The sequence below is a fragment of the Ictidomys tridecemlineatus genome, chromosome 13, assembly GCF_052094955.1.
Source record: "Ictidomys tridecemlineatus isolate mIctTri1 chromosome 13, mIctTri1.hap1, whole genome shotgun sequence".
NCBI lineage: Eukaryota > Metazoa > Chordata > Mammalia > Rodentia > Sciuridae > Ictidomys > Ictidomys tridecemlineatus.
This window is the reverse complement of record NC_135489.1, coordinates 36,183,644-36,211,252: the sequence shown is the minus strand read 5'-3', so window position 1 is coordinate 36,211,252 and position 27,609 is coordinate 36,183,644. Positions and strand designations below refer to the sequence as shown.

Below are 27,609 nucleotides of genomic sequence, written 5' to 3'. Positions count from 1 at the left end.
AAGTGGCATTCCTTCTTCAATAGAGCCTATTTCCTTCATCAGTATACATGAAATTAGTTTTCATACAAATTATGGCCACGTGTCCACAGTCAGCCCAGAAGTGCCCATGCCATGTGGTCATCTGTCTGATGCAATCAGGCCTGGCCAGCAGGGACTGGACCTGCCACATTCCAAAGGCAGAACTGGAACTTGTGATGGGAGAACAATGAAGGCTGTATCTCTGGGCAGCTCCCAGGAGGCAGGATGTCCTGACTTGCAGCCAAGGGTCCCCCTACCCCCCAAACACCATCATTTGTTATTTCTGTATCACCTTTCCTTTCTTCTTTTTTTCTTCCTCTATCTTTCTTTACTTTATATCCTTTCTTTTCCATTCTTTCTTTCCTTTTATCCTTTCTTTCCTTGTATTTCATTAATAAACTTCTTTTAAAATCTCCAGACACTATTCTTGTAACATATATATTTCTTTGTTTTTCTTTACTGTTTTATTCCTTAGTTAAATTTTTTTTATGCCATCTGTGTCCTCTCTAATAATCTGTTTGGGGAATGTTTTATTTCACTCAAGTGCTTTAGACTGACAAAGTGTAGAATTCAGAGTTGCCACCTATCTATGGTAAGACAGGACTAGATCATTAATAACCTTCTGCTGTTTCTGGCCTATTATCTCATTAGATGCAACAGAAAAGCTCTTTTCTGCTTCCCTTTCCAAATATATCCAATGAAGAGGTCTGAACCCATCTTGCCCTTCACCAAATGGCAGGAAACTTTCAAAAATGTTCCCCTACTAGTGTACCTAGAGGTTCTGTCACCATGACAATAAAAGCAATGGGATAGGAGTCTATTAATTTTCCAGCCATCTTGGTATCAACCTGGCCCAACTCAGCACAGCCTTTTACCAAGATGTGCAAGCACTGAGATAGACAGTTGGTGCTGAGATGCTTGGACATGTGAGGAGGGATTGGGTCTGTAGTGTCCAATACTTAGACACTTAGGCTTGGAAATAGAGTCCCTGAGGTAGCAGAGGCCTGGACCTGCCTTAGAGCCATTGATGTTGCCCCATCTTGCCTTCCTGCACACTGTGTACCTGCTCTTACTGGAACCCTGGGTAATCTAACTATTATCGATTCAATCTTTCTGTAGGAAGAAGAACTGAAGCAGGGAGTAAGTTATGTCCCCTACTGCAGGTCTTAACTAACAGTGGAGGGGCCTGCGTCCTGCTGTTTTTCTCATTGCTTTTGCCTCTAATGTATGTTCATGCTTCAGTTTGGAAAGAAAAAAAAAAAACAACTCATACTAATTTGCTTCCTTTTCAATGGTAGTGCTTGAATTGAAATTATAAAATTTGGCATTTATTTTATAACTATCATGGCTGTTGGCACCAAAAGAAGACCTATTACATCTTTTAGAAGAGGGAACAAACTGGATTTTGTTGGAAACATTTTAGGTCCCCAGAGATAGAAGTTTCAAATCAATTTAAACTTTTAGGGGTTGTTGATCAGACCTCTCTCTCTTAATAGAAAGACCCAGTTACTAGAGAGAGCTACACAGAGGTCAATGTTATCCCAAAACCCACAGCACACAGAAGGGAACCTCCACATCCTCTCATACCATGAATATTCAGTTCTGTTTCCATTTTACTGAAATGTTTGGAAACTCTTTTTTATAAGAATCAGGCAATTAAATCCCTTTTCATCACATAATTATTAGGCCTTCCCCCCTCCCCCGCATTGCTCACCAAAATGTGCTCAATCATGTAAGACTGTACTCAGTAACTGACTGCCCACTTACCATATTTTTGGTTCTTTCCCAGTATGGAATCTCAGCTGTTGATTGACAATAATCTCTTAAAAAATAATTCACTTTCAGTCTTCCTCTTATCACAAGAATATTTCTGCTCTGGGATTTCACAAATTTGATACAACGCATTTATTTTCTGAATATAGGGGCATTGTGAACTCCCTAACCATGTCCTAAAATGGACCCCTGTGTCTGACCCTGTGGTCGGGTTCAGGATCAGCAAAGGGAGCAGCATAATTAAAAATAATAATAATTATTAGATTAAATGAAAGCAAAAGAAAAGCAGCTTTAATGCCCCATGCATGTACCAAACTATGTATCACAATATATGCCACTTGCTAGTGTTATTAAAAAGTTTCACATTATTTCCATGGATCAATTAGAACTACAGCCTGTCCGATATCAACCTACCTTTTAATTTTTCTGTATGCTCTTTTCTATATTTCATTGTGTGTGTTTTTGTGTAACAAAGAATGTTTGCAAAAATGCTGGACACATTTCTACCCTTCATTCCCATGTTCTGTAAAAAAAAAAAAAAAGGAAAGTGTTAAATCAATCTGTGATGTCAGATAATAAAAACAATGTGCTACATTATTACATTATTTTGTACTTTGTGAAAACAATTACTTTACTAAGCTTAAGTCAAATTTTAATGAGAGACAGTCCTCGTGGGTTAAGGTCACATCACTTGTACAGCCTGTATAACTGCCCCTAAATGCATACATAGAGTATTGCTATTGTACTTTCAACACACTTAGATCATGGTAGAGAAAAATGCCTTACTTGTAATACCTCTCGTTGCAAACAGCCTCTTTTCTTTCCTGTCTCTTACTTTTGCATGTGCATAGAAAAAAAAAAATACTGCTCAAATATAACCTTCCCCCTTCTGGGGGAGAGAGAGGGCAATTATACTGTAGTTGGTCAGCCGAGCTTCAACCCTTTCCCATGGGATCCCTTTTCTGCCATTCCCAGGCAGCACATTCTTGAGAGGCTCCCTCACCTAGGATGTTTATAAACACATAGATGCACAGAGCCAAACCATGGCAGTGCCCTTAGGGTGGTATCCCTGCCACCTCACCTTTAGCCCCATAGCTCCTCCAGCCTCTGCATCTTGGAGGGTCAGCCAGCAGTGGGTACTGCAGCATTGGCACCTGAGGGCATCAGTACCATCCAGATGTCAGTTAAACATTGTCTGGGTGTTCAGAGATTTTTTCCTGCCTGTTTTATCTATTTGCTTTTATGCTCAAGCCTTTCTTCACAAAGGACCTGGAGCAGCTTACAACAGAATATATAAACAAGGACTCCGTGAAATTGAAAATAGAAAAATCTAAAACTAAGGAAGAGGAAATGCAAATATGTTAATCATAAGGGACAAGGATGTTACTCTGAGCTTTCTGGCAATAAATCAAAAAAAGGAAAATATGATCCGTGGTTTCATCAGTACAGAAATACCACGCTTTAGCAGAACAAAATTTCTGTGGCATATGATACAAAAGGCAGTCTTCACTGAGAACTTTATAGAAATAGTACTGCAAACTAAAATGGAAAAATGCAGTCAAAGATTTCATGTGGCTGTTCCTTATACTGACCTTCAGTCCAAATTAAAGACAGAATCCCATAAATCCCAGCCCTATAGAGGCAGTTCTATAAAGAAAACAAATGCCATTCAAATCTATAGACTTCTCATGGTATAACATGATCTAAGGAAAGAATTTAGAGGTTTTAGATTGGTATCTGCTTCTAAATTCTATTTTTATTTATGAACCTTTCCCCTTTGGGGACATTATCTTTGTAAAATCAAACTTAAAACTCCCCACACAACAAATTGTGCTTGATTTAATAACCTCTCCATGCTTTATCATAAGTCTGTGTGGTTCGATGTAGTGTTTTATTATACTGGTATATATAATTCCTACTTACACTGTTTCTTGTTATGGGTAATGCATGAATTTATCCCCCTTGAGGAGAGAACATGAATTTTTAAAAAATAGTGCCTGTAATATAATATGATGATTATGGTATCACAAGCAATAAATTTCTTTTTTACAAAACTTGAGTTGAAGTTATCCTACCCTCTTTCTTCTTTGTGTATCTTTAAGATTTACTGAAGGAGCCATAAAAAGAACAGTCATAAAAAGTTCAGTAATGAAGGCAGCATCTTGGATGGAATTGCAATAACAATATGTTCCTGAGTTTCTGGTGTACTACTAGTTCCAAATATTATGTGCCAGGCTGACTTTGAGTTTAGAAAGTAAGGTCTCAATAATAAATTTCTATAAAAAATTACAAGGGTTAGACAGTGCTCCCTGCTCTTCACTTACAGCTATAAGATCTTGAGTAAGTAAATAAACTTCCTGATAACTTATTTCGAACATACTGATAATACATGGCTCATAGAATTAATTCACATATTTTAAAAGATTATGGATATGAAAGCACTCTGCAAAAATACTAGATGGATGTCAGCTTTAACTATATATGTATGTATTTATATGTATCTAAGTATATATAAACTTTTCAAATTGGACCCATAGTTTACACAAGTACACACACAGAGAGAGACTCACACAATTAACAAACAGTATCTCCATCAGGAGAAGAAATTTGAACAGACTTTAAATTTGTTCATATTTCTCGTAAGTGCTTATAACAGAAAAAGTAATAGAGCAATCTAATAAGATTTTTATTTTCCTGTTTCTGGTAACATAAATATCATCCTAGGTATGCTAATATTTTCAGAGCATTGCTATCACTCATGTCAGAGGAGACATTTTTGAACAGCCAATACTGAGAAATGCTGAAAGTGTCAAACTTTCTGCACCATGTTCAACAAGAACTCCAAGATCTTCTCTGAAAGTTTTATTTATAACACACATTTTTTTTGTTTGAAAGAGCTAATTGGCACAGGATGTGTATTTTAGTCAAGGATCAAAATAAAGTTTGTGTTTATTTGCAGTGAATTCTCTTTTTGAATTTACAGTAAGGATTTACTTTGAAAACTATAGACTTTAGAATCAAACTGTTCCTCATTGGGGAGAATAATGTATGTACATTGATATTTCATTGAACAGTTCAACTATTCCAATTTAGTGGGGGAAAAAAATTGTCAAATATCATTCCCAATTCCATCTCCTGTCCACATTCTCTTCCCTGTTTAAACTGGGTGGTCCAATTAACTCAGGAAATTCTTGTCACTCAGGTTCCAATTACTCCCAAACATACTCTGGAATATGACCAGGCCAGAAAGGACCGGTTTTGACAGCCTAGGTTTCTCCTTCCTTTATTTCTTTTTTTTTTTTTTTTTTTGGTCATTTTCTTTGGTGGGTTTTCCATGGAGTCATGGACCAGTAAAAATTGAAGGAGGTAATAATTCATCTCATAGATGATCATCAGCAGTATAAACACTAATATCTAGTGTTTAGAATGTACCTTTTCAGTTGTGCGATCTTCTTTTAAAAAATATATAAAAGTTGGGATTCATTAACTAATTCTAGAAAAGTAAAAAGTATTTCTCTTCTTAAAAACCTCCTAAGACAAAGGACCCCCTCTTTCAGTTCAGGATAAAGTCTACAATGAATTTCCCAAGGGTAGCTCCTCCCCCTTCTCTACCTCATTTTTTTTCTTTACTCCCCACAGGGAAACTGGTGCTTTGGTTCCACTGGCCTCCCCACCATCCCAAAAATACCCCTCACACATCCCATACCTTGCTCATGGCTAGTCCAAAACCCAGGGAGTCACCTCTCAATACTTGGTCTCTCCTGCCTGGATATCCTTTGTTTGGACCCAAGTGGAATAATTCCCACTGCCGCACCAGTCAGAATGAACCACCTCCTCTGTATCCCACAACACTTGGTATACATCCTTCCCTTTAAGAAACCATAGTATAGAAATCACCATCAGTACAATAACAGTGGGTAAACTTGTATTGGAGGAAAGGATGACAGACAGTGAATGTGCCACACTGCTTTGCTGTGCCTTCCCAGGCTGCTAGGTACCACCAGGCATGACCAGGCTACACTGTTAGCCAGACCTGGAGGCAGCCTTTACAGGACTTGGGGAGTGGGCTGCATAATGCCCTGCCTTACTGTCAGGGTGAGCTGATTCAGCAGTTCGACTGCTGCCCCTTTGCTTGAAGCACCCTTCCTTTCTAGAGCTGAGTAGAAACCAAAATACTCCCTGGGGAAAAAAAAAATCAGAAAATTGATGGATCTTGTCAGACTTTTTAAAAATTGATACAATAGCCGGTTGAATGGACTCAGAGGATGGTGTGTGGAAATTAATTTTTCATTTATTCTCTAGGAAGAGAGCTATTTTAAAATTTGCCAAGTGTGATATATATGTTTTCCTTCTTCAATAAATCAACTCTCTCCTCGGGAATTTTAGATCTATATATTGATCTGCATGGACCATTGTCCCCTAAGTCTTTGCACCATTAATCATGGAGTAATTTCCAGGGAAGCATGCTCCCAGGGATTATTCACTCTAAGTCTTCTGAAGTTGGGTAGCAAATAACCATGCTTCATGACCCAGCTAGAGGCCACCATTCTACAGGGGTCATCACCTGTGAAAATGAAACTCAGTGACATCATCACTGAGATGCCCCAATGCCAGCAGGCCACTGCCCTTTCCTAATGGCCCTACAAGAATGGAACAGAAAGGAAGAACAGAGAAGGTGTTTTCCACACCAGTGCTAGGAAGGTACCATTCATCAAACTGGGCAGTGCTCTGACGAAGAGATGGGGCCAGGATCACCCAGGTAGCTAGCATCCAGAAGTCTGCATAAGGCTGGACATGCCTCGGAGTTGAAAATTGCAGGAAAGATGCAGCTGAATCTTTTCACACAGAATCTTCCACCTAAATTCTTCACATAATCAGACTGCTTGAAATTGCTCCAATTAGGGATTCATTTGGGAGATGGTAGCTATTAGTCATTCACACATTGGTGTAATTTAGATTCAGTCAATTGTTTTTCCCTTAACACAGAACCACAGTCAATTATTTTTCTCTTAACACAGAAGCACTAATGGGAGTTTCAGGGAAAAGAATCAGGCAGATTCTTAGGGCTAGCTGGCTTTGAAGATCAGACACTCAGCAGGGAGGCATTGGGCCTCAGACACCTGGGAGCCCAGCACACTGAGAGCAGGGGACAGCCTCACAGATGTACACCTCAGTTACAAATGCTGCTAAAGAGAGGAGCCCCATGAGCATCCTGTGTCAGAGAACCTGGCATAACAGGTGTAAGCAGGGCTGGGGTCAATACAGCCCCAGTACAACTACTGAAATATTGAAATATGGTCCTCAGCCCATATCTGAAATTGTTGGGTCCCCAAATTCAAAAGTTTTGAGGTCTCTGAAGGGTAGTGCGATGCAAATATCGTATCCATAGCTTCACGTTCCAGTAGAGCCCAACTCATTTAGGAAGCAATATTTTGTTGGTAAGAATTTTAGGGGTATCAAAATTACAGAGAAGAGACTGGGGGCCTGTACTTCTGTGCTGATCCATAAGCAAACCAAAGGCCTCCTGCTACACTGAGCACTCACACCACCCCGTGATGAGGTCTCTCTCCAACAGCACACCCTCGGGGGGCTGTGCCTCCACCCTTCTTGGCCTGCAGTTCACTAAATCTTTCTAGGCTGAGTGAACCACAGACAGAAGCATGTGATGATGACAACATTCACAATCCTGAGAAGCAGCTGAGGTGCTGTGGAAAAGCCCAGGTTTGTAGTCCAGGGGCTAAGGCTGGGGGTCCATTTTATCTCTGCCAATCACTAGCTCAGAGACCTTGGGTAACACAGTTCTCCCCTTGGAACCTCAGTGTGTGTCAATCTGTAAAACAGAAATCATAATAACTTATCTGGTTGTTAGGAGGATTAAGTGAAGTATTGGGGGGGTGTTAAAGACAGACTGCAAATTGCTATTTAAATCAATTATCATTTCTACTACTATATTAGAAAATGGGACAAAACAATGTCTAAAAATGTTTTATGCACTGCAAATTACATACGAAAATGAAATTTTAGGGCTGGGGATTTAGTCAGTTGGTAGAGTACTTGCCTTGCATGCCTAAGGCCCTGGGTTTGATCCCCAGCACCACAATAAAAAAAAAAAGTGAAATTTTGTTATTATTGTGAACTTCCTACAAAGAATCTGGTTCCTAGAGTTGAGAGGCCAAGAAGAGACCACTTCTACAAGTACTCTGTCCCACTTCCCATCTCCAGTCCCGAAACCCTAGTGACTAATTCTTTGGTAAAGAGGACAGAGAGGAAAGACCCAGAGACCCCGCTAAGGGCCCTGGCTTGGAAAGGATGCACAGGAGAGGTGGTCCAGCTAGGGAGCACTCAGACCACCTAACCAACATCCGTCTCCTTTGAGGGACACTTCACCAACCATAGTCCCTCCTCTAGCCCAGAGCACTGTGAGCTCAGCCACCAGCTCTGCCAGTCGGGCTCCACTTCCTAAGAGCAATTCTTGTCACTCTCTGAGCCTTGGAATCCATAGCTGCATATTTAGAGGAATAATTCCTACTTCATAGGGTCATGGAGAGAAATCAATGAGTATATCTATAAAACCCTTTGAATATCATAAAGCATGACTCAAATATGGAGTTATTTATTACTGGCATGGGAAGCTGGGGACACAGCAGTAGCTCACAGGGTTTCAGGGCCATGGGGCTGAGCTGCAACATTTGCTGGGGAAACCAGACCCCTCCTTGAGCAGGCTGAGGAAAACAGGCTGCAAAGCATCGCAAACCAGCAAAGTTCTCTCTCCCGGGCCTGGAAAGACCATTGCAAGGTACTGTTAAGAGTGAAGGAATGGATCCTCCGCCCTCTGGGCACCACATGAATTCTTTTCTGTGCTCTGTTCTGGTTTGCTTCATTTTAAATTCTGGGGTTTTCTTCAATTTATAGATTTGACAATTGTGTGTGATGCTGAGCCCTGGAGAGCTAACGGCATGGCATTTTCAAGACTGATGTTGTGTGTTTTTAACTGCAAGCAGCTGAACCCAAAGCAAAGATCTAAATAGAATATTCCAGACCATTGCTCTCGCAGTGCATGTCTAGGAGTTTGGATGGCTTTATGATGAATCTGTGGGCCTTGCTGTGGGAGCATTCTCACAGTAGCTGGCCCGAATGGCAGGCTGGGATGGAACTGGTGTGGACCCCCAAGTCGGTCGTGTTTGCACTTGAGGGTCTCCTTGCATTTTCTTACATGCATGCTTGATTGTCTTCCTTTGGCTACTAATTATTAAGACAGAGAGACTATTTCCAAGGGACCTCATTGTAGAGACAACATCTCAGAAAGCTTTCCTGCCAAGTGCAAATGCAGAGAAAGGGGGCTTTTAGTTGTTTTCTTCTATCTTCACTTCTTTTAAAATCCTACTATTCTCACTCTGCTATAGTACTGCTTTCTCAGAAGTGAAGGACATTTTCTGCAGGAAACAGTAAGAAACCACGATTTCTGCAACCCCCAATCACAATGAGATATTACTTCATTCCAGAAAGAATGGCAGATACCAAAAAGACAAAAGATAATAAGTGCTGGAGAGAATGTAAAGAAAAGGGAGCACTTGCACCCTGCGGATGGGAGTGTAAATTAGTACAGTCATTGTAGAAAATAGTATGGAGATTCTTCACAAAATTAAAGATAGAACTGTCATATGATAGGCAATCCCATGACTGAATATTTATCCAAAGGAAGTGAAAGGAGTATGTCAAAGAGACATCTTTACTCTCATGTTTATTGTAGCTCTATTCCAAGAGATGGAAAGTATCAATTAATGAACAGATAAAGAAAATGTGGTACAGTACACAGTAAAATACTACTTAGCCATAAAAAATGGAATCATGCCATTTGCAACAACGTGGATGGAACTGGAGATCATTGTGTTAAGTGAAATAAACCAGACACAGAAAGATAAGTAACTGCATGATCTCACTCATACGTCAATTATAAAAAGTTGGTTTTACAGAAGTAGGAAGTAAAATGGTGGTTAACAGAGACTGGGGAGAGTAGGGGAAAGTGAGGGATGGGAAAAGGTTGATCAGTAGGTACCACATTACAACTTGATAAGAATAAGAAGATCTGATGTGCTATTGAACAGGAGGATGACCATAGTGCCCTACTGTACCCTGTTTACTGTGTAGTTCAAAAAAACAGAATTTTGAAACAATGATAAAATGTTTGAGGAAACAGATATGTTTAACCTGATTCAAACATTACCCAATGTATACATAGATCATAACCTCACATAGTTATTGCATTAATATCTACAATTTTTATATTTTCATGTACCACTTAAAGATAAATTTAATTAAACAAAGGGAAAAAAGAAAACAAGATTTCTTTTTTGTCTTCCCCATTCAAATCCCCGGGTCTCAAGAGTAATTTGACAAAATCAGCTTTTACTGTAAAATAAAGATTAAACAATTTATACTTCATTTGATTCCTAAATTGAGACTTAATATGCACAATACAGCAAGACATGATTTAAACTTTAAATTTGTCCCTGAAGATGATACCAGGGAAGACAGGTTGAACATTCAGGAAGCAAATATTCTGCATCCATTTCAAATAGTCTCCTACTTTGTATTTAAAACATTCTCCTCAGTATGTTTTTATGCTACATAGAACTTCCTTCAAGGAGGAAATACACACCTTGTAATTATTATCTGTTTAACAACAGCTTCATCATATGTACACACATCTCCTATATTATAGAACAGTGCTGTACTAATATTGTTAACTTTCAATATTTAACCCAAATTTCAGATTTATATGAAAATAGGATCCAAAATTATCCACACCTGCAACCCAGGTTTAAGATTACCTACTCAATGACCTAAGATTTCTTCCTGCTTTGGAATTTCACTGTGTTTAACATTGGACCAAGGCACTGAGATGGCATATGGCATTTTCTTGGGAAAACAAATTAATGACTCACCTTGTCTCCCCAGACCCAGGGGGCAGGCTCTCCGCGTTCCTCCCCCAGCCACACCATCAGCAGGCCGATCCCCATGCCCATCCGGTCCGTGTCCACCTGCTCCACCCCGACGCATGCGCCTCAGGACTCTCTCACAGGGGTCGGGGGAGATGTACAGGAGGCATTTGCACAAAGTAAGTGGTTTGCACAAAGTAAATGGTTTATTTTATTTTATTTTATTTTATTTTATTTTATTTATTTGCTGTGGTTTCCTTTTAATGGGCAAATAGGTCACCAGGATCCATTGAGTGGTGGACAGTTACCCGCCATTGCCACATGTGGACACTCCAGGGTATCAGAGAACTCACTGTCATTTTATAGATTGGCTGTGGAGATTTCCTAAAGAGGGGGATCATTGCCTTGTGATATGGAACCGCAAAGTTAGGGCTCCAGCAGAGGAGGGCAAAGAGGGGTGGAGATGATAACCAGTATTCTATACCTACAGGAGGGGCCCCCCAAGGCAAGTGACTTAAAACTTTCCTACCACCACTTTTTAAATTTATAGAGCAACAAAACAACAACAGAAAAGTTCCTCCTATACATCCTTTCAATTCAGTTTGTCCCTTCTCAGCTTTTGCCTTGTACATAAATACATATATTTGTATGTGTGTAGGACACATATTATTATTTTTTGTTTACACAAATCAGATCAAGCACTGTATTTTGGTCTACAATTTGCATCTTCTTGACATGAGTAATATATCATGAACCATCTTCCAGGTTCTCACCCAAAGATCGAAAGAGAAGAGAAACATAGTTGACTCATGTTTTAAAGAGAAAGGAAGCATAAACAAAATCAAAGAACAAAAACAGACTCAAGGAAACGCATTCAAAAATAACTGTAGAAACACAAATCTTCAGGGCTGGGGTTGTGGCTCAGCAGTAGAGTGCTCACCTTGCACATAGGAGGCCCTGGGTTCAATCCTCAGCACCACATGAATAAATAAAATAAAGATATTGTGTTCAACTATAACTAAAAAATAAATATTTAAAACAAAAGAAACATAAATCTTCAATATCATCTTTTGCCTAACAATATTTTTTAAATGCTTTTGAGCATCAAAAATATGCAAAGATAGCCAGAAGGGGAGGAAACAGACGCTCTCATCCTCCATGTATAGGGGTAATACCTTAACATATTTTAATGGGAAAGAATGATAAACTTTATTCTGTTTTTAGGGGAAAAAAAGAGAGTCCACAGTAAGGCTGTTTCTTCTGAGCACTGAATATGATTCAAGAGCTGCTTGTGTAATTCACAAAAGAACTTTCTGTGTTTATAATTTTAGAAGGAAAAATATGCTTTTTCTAAATCCTCTTTTAGAGAAAATACAGAATTTTAAATCAATTTGTGCTTCCTATTATAATTAATGTCTTCACCTAGCTACTTTGATTTTCCTGATTTAAAAGCATTGATTATTTTACTTATTTAATATTGCGTTCTGAGTCGACAATGAAATGAGGCCTAAAAGCAACCCTTAGCTCATAAAATGTTCATTCTACAGAAGGTCATTTGTAAGTCAGTTATTTGGAACCCTGTATACTTTTTCCCAAAGATATTAGCCCTCTGTTCTCTCTCTACTTTGCCCCACACCCAAGCCAGCCTATGTAACTCTTTAGTATGCCTGAAATATGAGAATAATCTTTTTCTACCATAGAGTGTGTTCCAACTTAGTCCAAGCTCCAGTTCAGGGTACCTGCCAGGCATCTGTCCATCCTGGCAGTGGAAGCAGGAATTCTCACCCTTTTCTCACATTCTGGGAGCATTCAGAGCATGAGCTTCTCATTCCCAACAGGGACCTATCCTGGTAGGAGCTCTGGAAGCCCTGAAGGAGCCTGAGCCTGTGCTATCAGAATCCATTGTGCTCAGCCACAAGGTTATGGCTAGAACAATAACAATAACTATGAAGGTCCAGCTGTCCGCACAGACCAGAGTTTTTATCAGTGTGGATATTCCTAGGAAGGATGACCACACAAGCTGGACCATCCCAGTTTATGCCAGGTCACCCAGTCTTATCTGTGCTAATCTCTTTCACTTTCAAAAATTGTCCCAAATTAAATGATACTTTATGTGAATCTCCATCATTAGTCATGCCTTCTTATATCGGGGCCACTACCCAAAGCACAGTGATTGTTTTTTTTTTTTTTTTTTCTTTTAGGAAATGGACCAAAACACTTCTGAAAGGAAGTACTAGAAGTTTTCTTGCTATAGGTTATCAAAGGAAATGATAAACAAACAACATAAAATTGAGGGCATGGGGAAAGCTCCTATTTTTTTAAAATGAATATTTCTTCTTTGCTGAAGGTTCAAGAAGAAATTTAAGGAATGATTTGCTAGTGGCGGCAGATTCCATCACTAATACCATGTCCTCTCTCGTCAAAGAGCTGAATTCTGGTGAGTCCTTGGTGCCCCCTCATTTATCTACTCATTGCAAAAGATCTGTAAGTCCAAGGGGCCTCTTTCAGAGACCTGCCCATTGTCAAAGTTAAAAGGATATTTGAAAGGTCTATGTGATATTTTGGTGGTATATTCAGATTTTTTCATAATGTTTATATTTTGCTTATTAGAAGATTATTTATACATGCTCAATACAGAAAGTTTGAAAAATGAAAAAAAAAGTATTAAAATTGACCTAGAATCCAAAGATAGCCACTGTTAATGTATCTAGTGATCCATAGTAACATGATGTGGAAGTTATATTTACAGCGTTAAGTGTTTTATATACCTTTTCTCACCCTGTTGATTTGAAATAGAACATCATTTGAATGAAGCTGAACTGAAATTCCCCTTTGCAATACCTCCTAAGAAAAATTTACTCAGAAAACAAATAACATAATATTGTGGGGACACTTTTCCCTCCTAATACTACAGAGTTTTTAAAATTTCAGCAGGATGAATATACACATAAATATCTTGGCAGTTACTAATATGTCTCCATCTATTCCATAAAGCAACCCAGTAAGGTATTTGTCGGGCAGAACTGTGGTCTTACAGTAGATTACAACTATAAGAAATAAAACTTCAGTATTAAGAAAAAAAATCCAGCACTTAAATTTTTTAAAGCCTCTCTAATAAGAATTAAAGTAACTGAAAACTGTGCTGCAATTTTAGATTAAGATTACCAGGGGCTGGGACTATAGCTTAGTGTTAGAGTGCTTGCCTAGAATGTGTGACGCACTGGGTTCGATCTTCAGCACCACATAAAAGTAAATAAACAAAATTGTAATTGTGTCTATCTACAAATAAAAAAAAATTAAAAAGAAAAAGATTACCAAAATGACAAAATAACAACCCAATTAATAGCACATACTACTTGCCCTAACAAATGATAACTAACGGGTTCTTCAGGTGGAAGTCTCATGCACTATTACTTTATACTCTTACCTAAGTGATTTTAATATCATAGGTTTATATTTACTGGGGTAATATTAAGCAAAAGTAACAATTCCAATGAAGACATTCGTGGAGAGAAAAAAATAGGAGTTTTAAGAAGTGAAGTCGGATATTAAGACACAAAAATTCCTCCTAACATTTCTGAAATTAAAAAAAAAAATTGTTGCCAGGCGCAGTGATGCACGCCAGTCAACCCAGTGACTCAGGAGGCTGAGGCAGGAGGATTGGAAGCTCAAAATCAGCCTCAGCAACTAATTGAGGCCCTAAGTAACTCCGAGAGACCCTGTCTCTAAATAAAATATTAAAAAGGGTTGGGGATGTGACTCAGTGCACAGTGGTTAAGCACCCCCTGGGTTCAATCCCAGTAAAAGAAAGAAAGAAAGGAAGGAAGCAAGCAAGCAAGGAAGGAAGGAAGGGAGGAATTGTTGTGTATGAAATTATTTTATAGTAATTTATGTCAGTATCAATTCTCATTTTGAAAAAAAAATTGACAAATGTACTTTCACTGGCTGATGTTTTATACAGCACAGGTGGATTTGCAGATCATAAACTATCTAATGAGTCATTTTTTTTATTTCTTCAACTGCACCCATTAGAGGTGGGCAGTGAAACGGAAAGTAACGTGGATTCTGAATTTGCACGGACTCAGTTTGAGGATCTGGTTCCATCGCCAACCTCTGAAAAGGCTTTTCTAGCTCAAATCCACGCCCGAAAACCTGGGTACATTCACGGAGGCCCCACCACAAGCACCATGCGTAGCGACATGTGAGTATCCTTTGCGGGGATATATTTTTCTTAGTAGCAAACCAATCTGTAGGGAGCCTTAAGAAAGTAAAAACATGATTGTTTAGTTCTTCACTTTGGAAAGGAATGAGGCCGTTTCCCTTTCTACCAGAAGAGACAGAAGGGTACTACATTTAAATCTGGCATTGAGATTGTTTCCCCTTACAATTGGAGGGATTATCAATAAACTGAGCCAATCAGTGCTTGTTGAGAACTTGGCTTGCCCAAGGCTCTGGGCACAGATGCTCCTCCATGAAGTCACATCCCAATAAAACCCTCATAAGTTGAAAATATTGTGAGTTGAAAATACATTTAAAACAACTAGCCTACCAAATATCCTAGCTTAGCTACGGAGCACACTGTAGAAAATATCAATCATTGACTTTCCTCATCTGAATGACTGACGGGGAGCCGTAGCTCACCGCCACTGCCCAACATCACAGAACAACATCTCACTGCATATGGCTACCCTGGGAAAAGATCCAGATTCAAAATTGGAAGTATGGCTTCTACTGAGTGCTTATCACTTTTGCACCATGGTCAAGTTGTCCGTCAAACACGATATAATTCAGGAATAGTCTATCATATTAAAAAAAATACTGTAGCTACTTTTCCAGGACTCAGGCTAGTTCAGAAGATTAATCATCCTGCCTTCAGAATTTATTGTATCTGGACTTAGAGGACCTAGTGATGCTGGAGAAGTTTCTCTGTTCACAATGAATATAAATTGGATTAAAATAAATAAAGGCATAATGTCTCATTATAAAGAAATCCACTTTACTGAACATGTTGACTGTGTACAGATCTGACCCTCGGAAGACTTGTTTTGCAAAGGTTTTCACCTTTCTGGATCAGCTCAAAGTAGGCAGCAGAGGAAATGAAGCTGAGAAAGTAAAATAACTCCAGACAGTTGCAAAGTTCAGCTTGGGAAGAGAAAAGAATAAAATAAAGGAAGGGAATTTGGAAGTGAGGTGTTAGGAGCACAGTCTCCTGGAGCTATGAGAAATGTGAGGAATGGCACTAAAAAAAAAAAACAACAGAAGGGTGACGCTTAATGTGAAGAGTGAAAAATATTCCAGACCAGTCTACAAAAATAAATTGGGCTGGGCACAGTGGCACACGCCTGTAATCCCAGTGGCTCAGGAGGCTCAGGCAGGAGGATCGCCAGTTCAAAGCTGGCCTCAGCAATGGCAAGGTACTATGCAACTCAGTGAGACCCTGTCTCAATAGGGCTGGGGATGTGGCTCAGTGATCGAGTGCCCTGGAGTTCAATCCCTAGTACCATCCCCTTCCCCATCAAAATAAATCGGCTGTGTTAAAGACCCAAAGAAAAACTAACCAGAGGCTCTTCTGATGTTTTGCCTCTCAATCCAAGTAGTGAACAAAAGACCAGCAAGAATGGAGAGCTATAAAGAGACCTGGTGAAAGCCGGCTGTGAAGGAGCAGAACATGAGATCAGAGTAGAAGAACAGTTAGGATATGATTGAAAGTGGCAGGCTGCAGCCACTTCTAATTTTAGTTTGCTTTCATGTTCTTTCCTCTATAATTTAGAATAGTTTGTTTCTTTTTCAAACTGGGGGGTTAATTGTCATCTGTTTTGTCAAGTAAATACATATCTACTTGATTTTTTTTTGTTAAGCATGTTCATGGTAGCTATCTAAAATGTCCCTTGCCCCAATTCTAAAAGCCAAGACCATTAGTGCCACTCCAATCTACTATCCCTGGTATGCTGGGGAGCAGGACCAGCTACCAACCAGGGATTTGGAATCCTGGAAGGGTAAGTTCACATGCACTTCACAGAGCCTTTTAGGCTGGCCCCAAACCTCCAAAAATAACAAGAACATGTCATATAGATATAAATAAATGTGAAAAATGGCATTTAATCTCCAGACTAGAAATGTCTCCTTGACCACTCTTTTCACTTTAGAGGATATTTTACACACTGAGAATATTCTAGTCACATGACTTAGTAGTGAACTTATGTTCAGCCCCATGAAGTGTTTTTACATATCCTGGGATGAATAGAGGGAGATAATGTCTCATCTCAATGAGTGAAGTCATTCTTTTCTATTTATTTGATAGTGGAATTAGACAATTTAAATGAATCTTCAGGTTTGGAACTAGTGTAAATTTTTAAGATCAAAAGCATGTGCCCTAAATTGACTCTCATGAGTATGCACACACATGTGTCAGTGTGTGTGTGTGTGTGTGTCTCTGGGTGTATGTGTGTAACACAGAGGGTTAAATTATGAATAAATGTCTTTAAGAATTATTTCACTAGAGGGCTCACTCTCCTTATAGAAACCGCTCTTGGATTCTATGTGAAAAGCCCCCATCATGGGAAAACTTAATAACCCTTCAAAAAACAAGTTTGTCCTTTTTCTGTAGAGTATAGGACATGTAAAGGGCCAAACTATTCCTGTAAACCCTGCAAACACACTGATCACCAATGATCACCAGATTGCAGTGGAAAAAGTGTGTATGAAAATGCCTTGACTGTGTATTCCTCCAAACCTCCAATTTTTTTTTAAGTTTCCCTTCAGAGAAAAGAGACATAGAAGTGGCTCAAGGGACAGATAGCTAACGCCACAAATTCCACTCATACTTGTCTTTAAGATGTGCTCCAAAATGCCAACTGTGGTTTATTCACAGAGTTACAGAAGATGGGGATCCCTACGTGCGGCCTGAGGACGAGAACTACGAGAATGACTCTGTCCGGCAGCTGGAGAATGAGCTGAAGATGGAGGAGTACCTGAAACAGAAGCTGCAGGACGAAGCCTACCAGGTACGGGGACCCCTGGCCCCACTCCCCCCACCTCCTCAGCCCACGGTAAGGGATCTTTCCCAATCCTCACAAAATGGTTGCTTCCTCCTTCCTTCCGCCCTCTTGTTCCAGAATATTCTCACATTACTTCTTAGTCCATATATTCCAGACAGTAAAAATTTTAAAAACTTCTCATAGCTAGCCGTTACTCACTGTGCATTCTCATGAATTCGGGTCTGGAAAGTGAAAAGAAGCCTTGTGACATTAGCAGAAACACGGTGACTTAACAATCTAAACTCCTCCAGGATCATTAAAGTGCTTTTTCTTCCCCCGCCCCCCACCCCCATAAATTAAAAGAAGAGGAGGAATACAAAGAACAGTGCACGCATAAATATACCTCCTCCCTTGACTTGTTTGTCCTCAGCCTCCCTGACTGCCCACTTCATGGCAAATGTAAGTGGGAAGGTGACAAAACTTAGTGAGGAACGTTGGGGGAACTGCAGGCCCAAGTTCAATGAGGTGTGAATAGACACATCTTCAGATAGAAAGTATCTTAGCCCATCTGAGAATTCATAGAACATAGCACAGGCAATTGGGAATAACTGTAATTAGTCACTCCTGCTAAAAGGGACGTTGTCCTGTCTTGTTTGTCTTTCTGTGAGCATCCTTTCTCTTTACCTGCAGGTGTGTTGTTGAATTCTGGGAGCTCAGGGATGCTTGTCTGGTGGAGACCTGCTGGTCCCCAACCCCAGTGGGTTACTGTTTTCCTGTCAGATTTCTTTCCAATGGCCACACAACCTTTCTCCATATTCTTAGATCAGCAGTGGCCCTTTTGTACTCCATTAGTGAAGGACAGAGAAATAGAGGGAATAAATTGTCTCTCACTTCTCGTATATTTATAGATTAAGCCTTGAAATATTTTCCCAAGAAGAGTGTAGCAAAAGAGAAATTGGAGGCCTGCCAACTTCACCCCAACAATATAAAAAAAAGGTTTGCCTCTTTGGAAGTTTCCATTCAACTTTTTAGTTAAGCAAGCACATTTTAGAAGCAACCAAAAATGTTGATCTTTCGTGAAAAGATCAAAGTCAAACAAAGGAAAAAAGAAAAGAAAAACAGAGATAGCATCTGTGGCACCATGCTTCTATGCTACAGAAACAGTACTCGTCTGAAAACCATGGAGGGCGCTCTTTCTTTGCAACTTGTATGGTTTTCCACAGAAGGAAATTATCCCAGAATGAAGCTGGCCGGGCGTCTCTGGGAACTCTGAGGGATGGCATCCCTACACGTGCCTCCCGTGACTCTGCACATAGAGGGAAAGAGATGTGACTACATAATCAACATTCTAGTTCATGCTGTTAGGGGGTCCTTATTAGGCCTCCCTCTTTAAATTCCTATCAGTTTCTGGATTTCGGTGACAACAGTAACTGAAATTCTAGAAGTTATTTAAAAAAAAAAAAGAGGCAGCCTTTCACCATTCTATATCAAATAGTAAATTTTTATTTATTTTAATGAATTAGGAATTTAATCTTAGATGAGTAAAGTGAGGGGAAATTCTATTAATGACGTACAGTCCCATTGGAGTTCTTACCACCTCTGTGTCTGGTGAGTCTTAAGCTCTCTCTCCTTGCCTTTCCATGCCCGATGACTTCAAGGGGAAGGGCAGAGAAGGGGCTGGGAGAACATAACAAGCCCATGTGTCCCCCTCAAGATGAACACACTGGAGAACGCTGGAGTGGTTTTCCTGGAGGGCTCTGTGAGCAGCCGGTTATTGAATGGATTGGAACACTACTTTCTTTCATTGCACTCTCTTTCTGTCTTTGTGCATGGCTTCCAGCCAAATAATTCACCAGCTTGACTGCGTCACCAACTTGACATGTCACCTTTCTTGTTTGTGTCCTTTGTCACCCACAGGTCAGCTTGCAAGGTTGAATGCAATATCCTTTTATCACTCTCCTCTCAAGTAAGTACCTTCTTGTTTGGGAGGAAACATGGCCACTCCACTGAATTCTGAGAGCTTGTAACCTGAATTCACAATCACTCTCTCCAAAGTGTTTCTTTCTGTGTAATAAAATATCCTCCTTCCCTGCTAATGTCGACAGATTCTCTCAAGTCTATGGAGCATTTCATTATAATCCAGTGGAAATCTCCCAGACATCCTTGGGAGTTGACTTTTTCCTCTGTGAATTAGAGAAGTCTACCAGAAACTTCCTTAACACCAGAGATACCCCGGAAGTCCTCTGCAGCCAGGATGCTTAGCTAGCCACTTCACCAATCCATCATGACATCAGAATTGCCCCCTCTGAAGCACCTAGGAAGGAATCAACCTTGTTCAGCATTTATAGATGAATCAGCTCCTTAATCACGCTACATTCAGGGCCCAAACGACCAAATGTGTGTACCTTAACAAAAAAGAAAAAATCAAATATTTTTAAAATGAAAAAATCAAGTTGACACAGTGGCACTCACCTTAATCCCAGCAGCATGGGAGGCTGATGCCAGAGGATCACAGTTTCAAGGCCAGTCTCAGCAACTTAGGGAGATCCTGTCTCAAAATAAAATATAAAAAGGACTGGGGAATGTTGCTAAGTGGTTAAGCACCTCTGAGTTCAAGCCCCGGTACCACAAAAAAAAAAAAAAAAGAATCAAAATGGAGAAGGGATTCTATAGTCTTATATTTTGGGGATAACTGATTCAAATCCATGATGTAATTGAGTAGGATATAAATTAATTTAAAATATCATTTATTCCGTATGAGATCCCATCCCAAGGATCTACCTGAATACATGTAAAATCTCTCATAGTTATAATGTAAAGAGCACTTGACTAGCAAGATCACTTAAGGGTGAATTATGAATCTTAGGCTATTGAAGCCATCAGACCCAATTTCAAATATTGATTTACGGGGTTCTGACCACTCCTTGAGAATAAAGTGCCCCCCCCAGGACCTTTGACACCTGGGGGTCTGAGGGGTCCTGGCAAAAATATATACATATATATTGGTTTTACCAAATTGTAGCAGAATAAATCTGGACAAATTATTAAAGCTATTTTAGCCTTCAGTTTCCTCTGTACAAACATGTCAGGAGCCTACCTCATAAAAGAATTGTACTTCCTGAGATGTGTTTTTAAAGAGCTTGACACAGTAGCAGACACCGTACAATTTATTAAGAACATGCACATACATGCTTGCCGTGATGCTCCATGCTTTATATATAGTGGTTATGCGAGCACTTGGGAACCGCTGGGACCACGGGGACTAGAGCGAGCTGGCTCTCCCTGTTTTTATAAACAAGATCAGGCCTCAGCTACATACAATGATTTGAGAGATCTTGGGCTACACTGTCCCATAAGTCTAGATGGTTTCTCTGGATCCAGCTGATGGTCATTTAGATGTCCCCCACTAGAGTTCAAAGTTCATGTACTTCCCATATTGATCTTACCACCCATGCCCAAGGACTTGTGTCTGCTTAGTTATACAGTCCTTTCCAATCGTGGAATCCCTTCAGTCTGTATAGTACCGTGGAGAGTAAACTCGACCAACTCTGGTTGCTAGTTTAAAAAGGGATATACTTCTCTTTAAATGGCATCTCAATTAGTAAAGAATATTGTGTTAGTTTGAGCACTGCTGACACCCTGTCTTGATCCTCAGGTTAAGATTAAACAAGTAAAAATCATGGCACAATGTCTATGATATGCATTTCATGAGCAGAGAGGAAAGCGCCTACTGACCACACTCTGCTCTTCCCGTATTGGATTTGAGAATACAGCACCACACACCCTCCACATTCACGATGACTAGAGTGAAAAAATTCCCAGGAGCGGTTTCTGAAAATATTCACTCCAGTTATAACAAACCTAATCCCAAAGGAGCAAGCCTTTTCCTTTAATAGCATTTTCTTTCTCTGAGCTTAATCATTTTTGTTCTATCTATTATTTAAACATTGGTAGATTTTTCTTAGAAAAATATTTCTTTTTAAAAAGCCTACTAAAACAGCCTTAATATAAAACCATCGACAGGACTCTGAATATGAACCAGCCTGGTATTAAATCAGCCACTTAGGCAAAATTCACTTAATATCTCACAGACTACTACAAAAGCTAGTGGCTTTTCATCTTGTAGCTAGTTCCATCCTACTAAATTTTTTTCTTAATGTAGCTAGGAAATATAGTTGGAATTTTATAAGATTTACATTATTACAATATTTCTGTTTGGACTTTCCGACTGTGCTGCAAGACCAAAAATGATCCCAATATGTTCCTCTTAGTCAGAAGTCCTGAAGCCCACTTCACTGGCTTGATGTCAGCCAGTCATCCACCAAGGCAGAACCCTACATGGGTGAGGAGTCAGAAAGTGGGACATCAGAAACATAGAAGACTCATCCTCTATTCAAGTAGGGCTTTAGGCGTATTTGGAAATAAATACACACTTGTCAGCATCCTGAGCAAGCGAATGGAGTTCCTGGTGGACTGATTTTCAACTAGCTCCTTTTGAAAAAACAATGTACAAAAATGGTTAGTGCTCAGCTTAGTATCCCCCTTGTCTCCATTTTACTCTATTCAAACTTGGGATTTTTTTTCCATCCTCTGGCCACTTGGTATATCACTTTCCTTGCCTGGTCACATCTTAACTTAGATATGGGAGGATTGGATCATGGAAAGTGGATTGAAAAAAAATCAACATGGAATTCTGATAGTGGGTCAGTAGTGTCCTCTCCTTGTCCAAAGAATAGCACAAATCCTTCCATGGTACCTCAGGTACCTCTCCCAGAAAGAAACTCAACAAAGAGAACTTCCCGTCCTCTCTTCCAGAAGGTGCAACAGCACACCGTGTCTTACAACACCCGTCCCTGATTAGGAAAGAAGTACAGCAAGTGTGCATTCACATGTATGTGTATGTGTGTGCGTGTGTGTATATGTGTGCATGTATGTGTGCATGAGTGTGTGTGTGTATGTATGTGTGGGAAAGGGGGAATCCTAAGTTTCATAACCCTAATTTAGAAACAGTTTTCGTCTTTAAAAAAAAAATTACACATTCCTTATTCCCAGGCAAGCGATAGTCAGACAGATGATAAGATGAGAACTGGTGATGATGGAGAGCACTGCACCCAGACAGAGGAAGACGGCAGCCTGGCAGCAGCCTCACCGGAGAGAGGAGCCACCACACCCAGCAGCTCCTGACAAACCCCCACCCCCTAAAGATGTGTTCTGATGCCTCTAGTGCAGCTAATTTTTTTTTTGTTGTTCTCTTAAGATTTGTAGTTCATAGGTGTGTATTTAGAAGGGGGAAAAAAAAAGACTTCTGTTCAAAGCTAATTTATCTGCTACATCTTCTGTAACATGGCTCATCCCTGGTTAAAAACAAACCAACACAGGCTGAGAACCATGCTGCTGTTACACACGATGGCAGTATTAACAAGCATTTTAAACCTTTGCACATGATATTGAAACTGTTCAGTTTACAATGACAATATTAATACTGTTTATAGCTAGAAGTTTGATTTCTGGATTCTTTGAGATTTTAGCAAAACAGTATATTATACACTGGACCTTTGTTTTTCCATAGCAATTGGAAAAAAAAACAACCACTTGCAATTATTCATAAATCCTGAAGGGTCCCGTTCCTGAGAGTACAAGCTCAGAACGTGGAAGCCAAGACAGATTCTTGGCCTGCAGTTGACCCCAAAAGACTTTGTGAGCAGTGATTTGAACCCATCATTAGAAATAATCCACTCTCGGGGGCTTCTTTCCAACTTTGGGTTGTTTTCTTTCAAGATACTCTAACAAGTCAGCCATAGAATTTAGTGTAAATATTTTTTCCAAATAATCATATTCAAAAAAAAGACAACATTCAAATTATATAGAATCTAGTTTTTAAAATCAGCACAGATCTTCTTAAAAACTGTGAACTATGTTTTGAAATACTCGTTACTAAAGCTGTTTATAAACCACAGGTGCCATAAGATCCCCAAACGGACTAAAGTTATCTATGCTCTTCCATGGTCTTGTTCCTCTCGGTTTAGCTTTAGGAAGCATGTCTTTAACAGCACCGCTCATTCACAAGCTCCCCTATCAGGTCACGGAGGCCTTCAGCTTTAAATGTACAGGCTTAAAAGTGCGCTTGCGAAACGTTCGCTCTCCTTTTATTTCTGAATGTCGATTGCCTTAGCTGGCCACCTGGTGTTCTGCATGCAGCGTTCTGTGGTCACGTGAAAGGAGACAGGCTCTTCTATATTAAGCTGGGATTTTTGCACTCAGTGAAAAAAATAACTAATGTGCAAAAGAACTGCAAAGACAAGAGGATAAAAGTCTATTGATGGTCCTTAGGAGGGCCCTCTTCAGAAAGAACTAAAGACCGTCCCCTCCCCTCACTTTGGGATTCTGGGGAAAATGGAAAAGCAATCTTCTGTTTGTTTCAAGATTTGATGGGGGATAAAAGCCTGCAGCATATTGGATATATCATACTTAAATTAGCAGCTTCTCTGGAATTCCTGTAGTACCAGTGGTTCTCAAAGGATGTTCCCCAGATCAGCAGCATCAGCATCACCTGGGAATGTCTTAGCAACGCAAATTCTTAGGCCCCAGCCCATGCCTACCGAATCAGAAATGATGGGGATGGGGCCTAGCAATCTGTGTTTTAATCAGCCCTCCAGGCAATTCTGATGCATGCTAAAGGTTGAAAACTACTGCTTTAGAATTCAGTTGTATAGTAAAGTCTCCAGAAAGGTCTTATAAGTAGGAAAGGCTCTGAGTCAACCTCAAAGCTTCAGCGATTCCATTTCTGCTTCCAAGGTTTGCAAAACCTCCCACCCCACGTACCTGGTCTGTAGTTGGTAGGTGTCGGCTGAGAATACTCATTCCAATATTTTTAAGCTCCGCTAGCAGAGGGCCCTCCGATGTTTATGCCTCTGCATTTGGTCAGAAACCATCTCCTTGGCTGCCCTTCACAACAAAATCGCTTGCCTTGGGGATAGTAAAGTGATTAACTGGCATCAGTGAGGACCCCACCCTGCCCCTGGATGTACTTAATCATACTTCCCTCCAGAGAACCCGCCTAAACAAATGTCCCTGAGCACAGGCTAACACCAAAGTGGCACGACTGCACAGTTCTCTGATTTCTTTGCACAGATGAATTTTATTGTGGGTTTTGTCGGTGTGTTGATGTTCATCTCTCTTCCCCTGCCCATCCTCTGTGAAACCATACCTCTCTAGATGGAGCAGGTGGCCATTGGTGCCTCATACTCAGTACTGAAAACCACTACATCCCAGCTACCTACATTGCTGTCAGTTCGCAACCAGAGCCGGGTGGTTCTTGAACTCAGAACTCAGACCCTGCAAGTGGCACTTCTGCCACTGGCTGGACTGAGCTGACATATGTTGTCTCTTTGTGTTTCGACATCAAAACGTCTGTCTGAGGTTTGAACGGTTCTGCTAAAAACCTTCCCCCTTGTCATAGCTCTCATCGCCTACCAACTCCGTAACCCATCGTTCAAAGCCATTGCAAGGACTCTGGAAACTGCCGCCCATGACCAATTTCTGACTAACCAGCCACCTTTTCTTTCTCTTAGCTCCACGTCAGCACTGAGACCAGACTCAAGCACCCCTGTCCTGTAACCGAGACAAAATGGCGTGTGTTGTTTTGGGTTTTTGTGGTTTTTGGTGGGTTTCTTTCCGTGGCTCTCCAAATTTATTTTTGGGATCTGTTCTAAGTGCAAACCCAGCAGGTTTCATCTGTCCTGTCCATTAGATAACAACTATATCATGTGGGGGTTGTTTCTTTCTTGTTCCACAATGAATTGCACATCCGTCTCCATCAGAGCTGTAGCCTATTAATGAGCACTGATCTAACACAGCCAACCCTCCCCCACAGCACCATGTTAACGGAGGAGGGTAGAAGGGTGAAATCTACAGGACAGGATTCAGGAATCAGTTGTGGTTGGTCAGGACGGAAGTCGGGGTAAGTTTGGTTGGTCAGAGGGAGTTGTGCTGGAGATTGTGAAAATGGATTCTCGGATGATCTATTATAAGGCAGGGAAGGCTCATTTGTAAGTAGTAATGTGAACTGAATTGCATTAAGAGTGTGGCCTTTGTTGTGATATACTATGTATTTTCTTATATGCATGAGCCAAACTGTTGCGTCATAATTTAGCACTGATGTCTGCTTTTATTTTGATCATCTTTGTCCACCCTTATTAGTTCTTGGCTGTTAACTGTAGATAGATCTTGTACAGACGGCAACCTCTGGTTGCTGCATTCACCTTGGTTCGATTCCATGCAAGGAGCCACAAGCAAGAACTCCACTGTGTCCTCAGAAGAAAGGGCATTTTTACTTTTGAACCAAAAAAAAAAAGAGAGAAAAAAAAAATCAGAAGCGTTACATCTTGCGGCTAATTAACTGTAAGGCATTTTTAATTATGACTACTGTAATTTGACACCATTTGAAATAACCAATTCAGAGACACTAAAGATTTCACGATATTCATTGGTATTGTAACAAAACTACTATTGTATGGATTTTTTGTATTGCTGTTAAGTATTGTTTTGTGTGTGTGCGTGTGGGTGTGTGTGTGTGTTGGAACCTCCTGGGGACATGTTATATTTTGAAGTGATTAAACTATTTAATTGTGTGTCTATATTTTGGAATGGAATTATTTCTTCATTAAAAATGTTTTTAAAAACACTAAATCTTGCATGTTTTATTCCTGGATTTAATGACTCTTTCCTAGAGCAACATGGAGTCATGAAGAAGAAAGACAGTTCAGCGTTTACAGTATGGATCAGGGTACAGTGATGAAATATTTGATTAACTGAGGCAAAATAGCTCATCTCTTATAAATATTTGAGTGGCTTTATGTTTTTTATTTATAAGACCTAGAAAAAAATATATACGTCAAAAAGATTAGCAATCTAAATTATGCGTTTAAGGATGATAATTTTGTTTTCTTCATTATCTTTTTCAGACTCCCTGTCATAGATATTTGGAATAGAGGGGATGGATGGGTGAATAGATAGGAAACACCTGGATTGGACTTTTTTTTTTAATAAGGCTGAGTCACCCAATACCTTTAGAAGTCTTGTCTAACTATGGGAATTTTCTTTGCCTTCAGTGAATAAAGAAGTCCCTTTCTATAGAATTGTTAGGCTACAGAGCATTAAAAATTATATGCACGCTTGGTTTATTTTAAATAAAATAATAAGCATACTAGAGGCTTATGAATCAAGTTAAATAATGACAATTTGTGATTCCCTCTTCCTCAAAGCTATTTAGTTCAGTAATGGATAGAAACAAAAAATATGGACCAATAATGCTGACCATGGATATTCTTAGATAGATAGATAGATAGATAGATAGATAGATAGATAGAGTTGTAGATGGACAGAATGTCTTTATTTTATTTGTTAATTTTTTTAATTTGGTGCTGAGGATTGAACCTAGAACCTCACACACTGAGGTTCTAGGTTCAATCCTTAGCACCAAATAAAAAAATTTTTCCACTGAGATACAATCCCAGCCCCTGTAGATACTCTTCATCACTGGATCCGCTGGCTCACACACGACATGAGCTAAATAACATAGGTGATTGGCTCCTTCACTTTGCAGTGCCATGATTGTGCCACCAAGAGAAGAAATGCTGCTAAGGATGAGTATCAGAAAACCAGAACATAAAGGGCACTGGGCAAATGATCTGACATTCCATTTTTCTGGAAGTCTCTTTGTGGCTACTCTAGCTTAGGAGCAGCTACACCTTGAAAATATCTAGGTAGGAACAATTAGACCTGCTTTCTGATCTACAGCTCCAAGAGAAAGTTATTTTTGCCTTCTTTGTAATTATTTCTTAGCAAACACCTTTCGTCCATCCGCGGGATTAAGTGGGGAGACCAAGAGACTGAGAAGAAAG

At 39.9% G+C, this 27,609-nt stretch overlaps 1 protein-coding gene and 1 non-coding gene across 20 annotated transcripts in view; both read left to right on the top strand.

The window, feature by feature from the left end:
• Positions 1 to 26,395, top strand: part of Dtna (dystrobrevin alpha) — a 348,780-nt gene extending 322,385 nt beyond the window's left edge. For 12 of the 19 annotated variants that reach the window (XM_078030189.1, XM_078030188.1, XM_078030194.1 and 9 more), the window contains 5 exons: positions 10,750 to 10,909; positions 13,078 to 13,167; positions 14,763 to 14,931; positions 17,602 to 17,734; positions 25,279 to 26,395. In XM_078030189.1, coding sequence (XP_077886315.1) covers positions 10,750 to 10,909; positions 13,078 to 13,167; positions 14,763 to 14,931; positions 17,602 to 17,734; positions 25,279 to 25,419 — 693 coding nt within the window. In that variant the 3' untranslated portion in view covers positions 25,420 to 26,395. Of the gene's footprint in view, positions 1 to 1,137; positions 3,851 to 10,749; positions 10,910 to 13,077; positions 13,168 to 14,762; positions 14,932 to 17,601; positions 17,735 to 19,624; positions 19,674 to 22,759 lie in introns of those variants that run through there. The other 7 variants (XM_078030200.1, XM_078030197.1, XM_078030201.1 and 4 more) reach the window with 3 other exon arrangements.
• Positions 20,594 to 20,686, top strand: LOC120886731 (small nucleolar RNA SNORD88). Its single transcript, XR_005729828.2, has one exon. It is a non-coding gene; the product is annotated as a small nucleolar RNA SNORD88 (small nucleolar RNA).
• Positions 26,396 to 27,609: the final 1,214 nt, after the last annotated feature.